Source organism: Limulus polyphemus, unplaced genomic scaffold (genome assembly GCF_000517525.1).
Source record: "Limulus polyphemus unplaced genomic scaffold, Limulus_polyphemus-2.1.2 Scaffold907, whole genome shotgun sequence".
Classification (NCBI taxonomy): domain Eukaryota; kingdom Metazoa; phylum Arthropoda; class Merostomata; order Xiphosura; family Limulidae; genus Limulus; species Limulus polyphemus.
The window spans coordinates 1-7147 of NW_013666517.1; the positions used below are offsets into that span (position 1 = coordinate 1).

General features: G+C 31.6%; 1 protein-coding gene across 1 annotated transcript in view; it reads right to left on the reverse strand.

Annotated features, from left to right (window-relative positions):
• Positions 1-2880: 2880 nt before the first annotated feature.
• The window catches only part of LOC106461160 (sodium/potassium-transporting ATPase subunit alpha-like), a 16358-nt gene continuing 12091 nt past the window's right edge, over positions 2881-7147 (reverse strand). Inside the window, exons 4-5 of the mRNA XM_013920954.2 lie at positions 4365-4568; positions 2881-3024 (exon numbers count right to left, since the gene is read on the reverse strand). Of these exons, the coding sequence (XP_013776408.1) occupies positions 2881-3024; positions 4365-4568 (348 nt within the window). The remainder of the gene's footprint in view (positions 3025-4364; positions 4569-7147) is intronic.

Consider the following 7147-nt stretch of genomic DNA (forward strand, 5'->3'; position numbering starts at 1 on the left):
CCATACGAACTGCATTCAGATGAAGGCTGCAACTTCAAATCGGCTGTGTTCCAAGAATGCTGCAAGTTGTTTGGCATCCGAAAGACCAGGACAACGCCACTTCACCCACAGTCTGATGGGATGGTAGAAAAGTACAACTGGGACAGGAATTGGCAAAGTTTTGTAATAGTTGCCAAGATGACTGAGATGTCTTACTACCTCCACTGCTGATGGCTTATAGGACAGCAGAGCATGAAACCACTGGATACACTCCAGCAAAGTTGATGTTTGGTCGGGAACTTCGGTTGCCAGTGGATCTGTTAACAGGACGCCCACCTTATGAAGAGTTGCCTGAGAATGTGTCAGAGTTTGTGAAAGTGTTATCGGAAAGGGTGGATGATATTCACCATCAAGTGTGTTCAAACTTGAAAACGTCTGCTGATTCGATGAAGTTAACTTATGATAAGAGATCTACTGAAGTTAGGTTTGTACCAGGAGACAAAATTGTGGTTGTATAATCCCAGGAAGACCAAAGGGAAGTCTCCTAAGTTGTCTTCTCCATGGGAAGGCCCATATGACATAGTGGATCGTCTCTCAGACGTGACTTTCCATATAAAATGTGGTCAGCGAGGTAAGCCAAAGGTGGTGCATGCCAACAGGCTTTGGCGTTATCATGGTCCAGGACATTTCAGTTGGGATGAAGTGAACAATGGAACAAATGACACTGCTGAAGACGTGTCACCTGAAAAAGCCACTGTCGAAGAAGAAACTCTATTTGGTAGCACGTGTTGAGTCTTAGAAGTTTCTAGAACAGGCAGTATTATCGTATATAAGTTTGCCAGACAGTGAGAGAGACAGACGGAGTCGAAGCAATAGTGGAGACAAAGACAGAAACGTAGCGGAGATGAAGCAGGCAGAGGGAAAGAAAGACAGCGGTTACGATCGGCGGGAACTGAGGATAGCAGACACAGAGTTTGGAACTATAGTTTGCGGGGACGGACAATTAAGTCTAAGCGCAATAGAAAGTGAGTGAATGGTTGTGAACTATAGTGTGTGTAACTGTACATTACAAAGTTGTATTGAGGAAGAATAAACAAGTTTTATAAAGAAAGGACTTGTATCTTGTAAGAATTAACAAGCAAACATACAGAGACCTAACAATAATATATTTCATGACAGAATACTTTAATTTTAACAAAACCATTTTTGTCCATATTTAAAGTAAACATTTACCAATTTAATACAAAACAAACACAGCAAACTTTATTTGTATCAGAACAGTAACTCAAATGAGGCCAATTGTCCCAACCAACTTGTCCTAAATTCTTACTCTTCTTTAAATAAATTGATCTGTGAGCTTGACCTTGCTAATCATTTGTATCTTAGTTGAACAGTAGGATGTAATCAAAATGTGTTAGTTGGCTTTTCATAGTTGTACTGGATAGTTCTACAACCCTGATCAGTAGCTCAGATTTCTAGATTGTTTTTAGTTTTTGGTTGTCTAAGAGTAACCATTTTGTATGGTTCTTTAAAGCCAAGATGTTTAAAACAGTTTGTTGATGACATGTTTAAATATTTTACCAGAGAAGTACATGATGCTTGGTTGTTTTCCTCATATATTTTTGAAAATGTATTTCAGGTTGTTTAGTTTAAATAAAGGCTGTTAGCTAGAATTATAAGATGCTGAAATTGGTGGTCTACATGAAGGCATTGGTTGTATGGCACATTCTTCTATCAAATATATAAAAGTAACCTTATAATGGTTTTCTAAGCATGAAATTCTGATATACCCCAACTCACTATCATAGAATAGACAGCACTTAGAATAAATAAAGAAAGGATCAAATTAAAAAATTAAATTCAAATGATTATTTTGTTTTTTCCTCTCCGAACATTCATGCGCAAGTAGCACCTAATATAGTATAATTGCATCTTTATCACATACTATACCATTGGCTACCATGAGCTGGTCACATGTGTGCCTCATGAAATGTTTTTTTCATTATATTATTATTATTATCTATTTTACCTAATCTAATCTTAACTAACCTAAAAATATCCATATTTTTACAATTTAATTACTTTTATAATAATAAATAAAGAATAAACACGAAAAAAGAAATAAAGTACTTACCCAATCTTCTTTTTTATTGCTGTCGATTGTCGCGGAAACTTAATCCTAGTTTTTATACTAATGGTACTAATGCACTAAAGTTTTTATTCAATTAAATAATGCACTGAAGAACATAGACTAACCACATGCAAAAAGTAGATAATTTCCCTTAACTCTCAATTTTTCTGGGTTTCTAACTACACAACAAGAGCTGTTACAAATTTATTCAGGCTAGTTGTTAGCTTTCCTCATGGGAATGAAGCTTGTACTCTGAATGAAACTGATGCTTATCTATTCAGAACACAATGTTATACAACACGTCGTTTGATAGATGAAAACCTTGACTTTCTATTGGTTATAGGTAATATATAATTAAATGTAAAAGAGAACTATTAACAAAGCCTGAAAGAGAGGATGTGACAGGTAGGTGTGATTTTCTATTTCATAGCTCTGCAGTCATACAAAATTATGGGAGCAATTTACATTTAATTTTGTACATTTTGCAGGGGTGATGGATAAGATAGAGAAGAAAAAATGCCTAGAGAAAATGTGTTACGTGTGAAACACTATGGGAAGTTCAGAATTTTCGTTAAATATTTCCTTATAAAATTAAGAACTTAAAACTTATATACTATTAAAATATGGATTATTAGCTAAGTGTTTATGGCATATTTATGGGTATAACATGAACAAAAGTAGTTTAATAAAATTTTGGATGTAAGATACTAAAATCTTGTGTCATGCACAGTAAAGGATGTCCATCATGAAAGTGTTAAAATCATATTTCATTAAGTAAAAAAAAGGAGATGCATACTTACTTGAGGTACCATGCTTTTGAAAGATTCCATAATCCTAGAGCTACGGGCTTCTTGATAATATGAGAAACATCCAGTAACAATTACCACAGCAGCTAATACAATACCTAAATATAACTTTATAAAGAAAACAAAATATAAATCAGATTATAAATCAAACTCTTCAGTTTCAAGAGAAATAAGTACAAAATATGTTAAACTACATATATCAATAATTTTTTTAAAACTCCAGCTTCAAATCTTTGAAATAAGAAGAAGAAGAAGAAGAAAAAACTTCCCACATTTTCCAATGAGGATTATTACTTGTGTACCAGCTTTCAGCTATACTTTATGAAGCAAAATAATTAGAATAAGTTGAATTTATTATATATTATTTTCACAAATATAGTCATACATTTACAATAAATAAAAACTAAATATACTCAAGTTAAATAAATGATGACAAAAGCTTGTGAAAATAATGTACATTTGTCACTTGTAATAAAGCTTCTTTCAAGCTGTCTCCAACCTTTTTCTTCTAAAAGGGGGGTTCAACTTCATCAATGCTTAATTTATTACCATCTCTTCTTTAAGACAACTCATACTTGTCAATTTGTAAAGAAAAACTTACCTACTGTTACTATGTTAAATATCAAATGTTGGCAGAGAAATAAAGCCAATATACCAAATTTTAATTATAGAATTTATAGAATGGAGCTTTTTTTTTCAGATTCCTTTTAATTAATCCTATGCAGTGACCTGTGACAATGATAGATCTGAAATGCTATTTTTATAGATCTCCAATTTGAAGTCCATAATGGACTATATTATATTAAAATGAATGTGGAAAAATAAACCACCTGTAGTATTGTATGATTTTTATTATAATAACTAGCTATCTTGACCCTCTACTAACATTTCGCTGCATTTTCTATACACAAGACTTACTTCAAGTTAGCAAATCTCATTTTTTTTTTTTCAAAAACAAGATTATTAAATAAAGTTCTAATGTTTTCCATGAAGAAAATTATCTTACAAGTTTAACCTTCTAATCTTATAGCTTACAAAAAAGTAAAACAAAAGAATCTAAAGCATCATTGTCAATGACGGTTTGGATTTTGAGTAATTTTGTCAGTAACTTCAAATATTATAAAAATTCTATACAAGGTTCTCATGATCCTTTGATTTTTTTCATACTTCTCCTACTCTTATGAGAAACTCTTACATCTAAGTGGTCAAGCAAAGTGTTTCTATACATTAAACCAGACACTATGAAAATGATTCTAACAAAATAAATTATTCAGTTTTGTCACTATTACATTCAACGTGAGCCAGAGCAAATAAGAAAATTGTTTAATATTTTCATAATTTTGAGATTTGAGGTAAGTGAAAGTATCAATAAAAAGTGGTCATCTAATCTTAGAATGAAAGTGATCTCCAATTCAAAGCAAAGAAGTTTTTACAATTGCAATACTTACATTATCATCAGGTGGTTCCTCATAGGTACCTGCTTGAATTGAATATGCAATAAAGCATAAAATGGCACCTATCCATAACAACATGGCAAACCCACCAAAGAGTTGCTTACAGAACTTTAACCATTCAGGAGTTGTTCTGGGTGGGCTAAGAGCATTAGGACCATCCCGTTCATAAACTTCCCTGGATTGTTGTGAAGTAAGACCCTATGAAAAAAAAAAAAAAAGTGATGAGAGCTTTTATATAAAAACTTGAATTTTTAAACCAATATAATTTACATTATTCCTCTTACATGATTAAGACAAGTGTGTTTGTAAAGAATAAAAAAAAATCATTGCACAAGTCCTCAAATGTTTTGGAATACACTTATTCCATCATCACTGACGGCTAAAAAAACATTGTTAAATGCAAGTATGAATTACTTAATATCTTAGATGCTGGAGAACATGAAGTTTAGATATCATTGAAAAGGAATGAGCAGTAAACTCAGTATCTATCAACATAACTTGGATAAATTGGAACAGGCTGTGATAGCCTTTAGGGTCTAATTATTACAAATACAAAGCATGTATGTTTAAGTTGTGAAAACAAGAACAAGTGCCAAATTTAAGCCCAAAAGACTTACAAAAGAAATCAAACTGAAAATTAAGGGAAAACACTATAGATTTAAAAATATTAAAACAGATTTGTTGAATAAAAAAATTTAGAGGCCTTTACTAAAAGTACTAGATAAATGGTCAAAAAGCATACAAAAAAAGAGTTGGCATAAAATGTTAACATTAATAGTAAAATATGTTTTAAGTATGATAAAAGTAAACAAAACATGAGAATGGAAGTTTAACATTTAAAAATGAAGATCAGATGTTTTGACAGATGATTATGAGATTGCTGAGAATAGCAGTCCCCTCCCCCAATATGGAAGATTCTGATATCCTTGAAGAAAGTGAGGAGGTGGTAAGATACAAGGTTGGAAAAAAGGAGCCCACATAAGAGAATATTTATCCTAGAATAATAAAGGAAACAAAAGAGTAGTTATAGTAAAACATTAATCTTAGTTCTTAATTAATCCATTAATGGGGCAAGGTGCTGAAAGCTTGGAGATCAGCTAAAGTTATTGATTTTGGAGTAGGAGGATAAACACTGTCCAAATAATTATTGGCCAATTAATCTTACTTCAGTGGTTGATAAATTACTAGCCAATGATTAGAGACCCTACATATAGAGAAATTTCATATCATGGATAGTAAGCATGAATTTAGAAAGAATGATAGTTTACAAATTTCCTAACTTTATTAGAAAATATTACATTAAGCAAACCTATATATGGGCTTTCAGAAGACTTGATAAGGTACTTCATTAAAGACATCTTAAGATGACTGCAACTGTTGAAGTAGGAGATAAGCCAGTTAAATGGATTGAATTAGTTGGAAGGTAGAATGCAGAAATTTTTTCATTAATTGTGTGAAGTCACAATGGATTAATACTACAACTGATGTACATCAGGATTTTGTTCTAGGTTCTTTGCCCAAAATCTGTGTATCAGGAAGTCATCCACATCCTTTGTCATTACTTATTTTCATTAACAATGCTGATATTAAAGTAACCAATAAACAGGCTAAGTTTGCAGATGCATTTTTGAAATGTACTGAAGATGTTCATCAGTTGACTATCATTTCACCTAACTCAACTATATATTATTAAAATACATTTTATGCCAACTCTTGAAATTTGTTTTTTTTTTGTTTGTTTTTTAAATAAGAAGTGTTAAACTTAAAGATGTTTGTGATATTTTTGCTAATAATGTTACGTGTAATAGTTATTATAACAGTAATTATTCATATAGCATTGATGGGAAGAATTAAATGAATTTGATGAAAAAAAAAATGGTTTATAATAGCTATTACCAATCTCCAAGGCCTTTCATATGATGTACAAGTACAGGTTAGACTTCTTCAGAATACTTTGGTCAGTTCAGGTCAACTTACTTAAGATAGGATATCGAGTTGTTTGTGAATGTCTTATGGATTGGAGGATTCAATGATTCTAGACCGAGAGAATAGACCAAAATATCTCGACTTGCATTGCCAGAGTAGAAATTCTCAAGGGGACATGATTGAGGTTTAAGATGATAATAGGCTTAGAAGCCATAAATCCAGGTGATATTTTCATAAAAAAACTATTCTGCATGCAGTAAAACTAAAGGATACACACATATACACTTATGATAAGGGAAAACTCAGAGAAGACTGTGTTGCTTTATGGAACAGATTACTTCCAAGTGTGGTAGAGCATGTGACATTGAAGAAAGTTTAAGAGACTGAGTGAACATTTTATAAATCATGGTTTGATATAGGAGATGGAGTTTATATACACACCTTACTCTACATAATTGTATAATATATAGCCTATATGGGCCAAATAGATCCATTTATTCCACTTATATGCTCTTTCCAAAATTTCACAAGATATTTTATGAGCAGCAAAACTATGCCTATTTATAAATGATTTTTACATGTTAAGACTTTTTCTTCTTATAATACCAAACATATTTCTTATTAATTAAAAAATCTTATCTTATGTGATACCTGTATCTCTAAGCATTTTCATTAACTGGTGAATAATTCTGTTCTAAGTTATGTAGAGTTGCAAACTTTTTATTATATGCATACATCATTTTTTAAATCATAATTTTAAACGCCTTCTTAGTAAACTAAAGAAAATTAACCGAAAAAACATACAACGTAAACCAAAAGTACCTTACGAACTCGTACAAGACCAACTAACC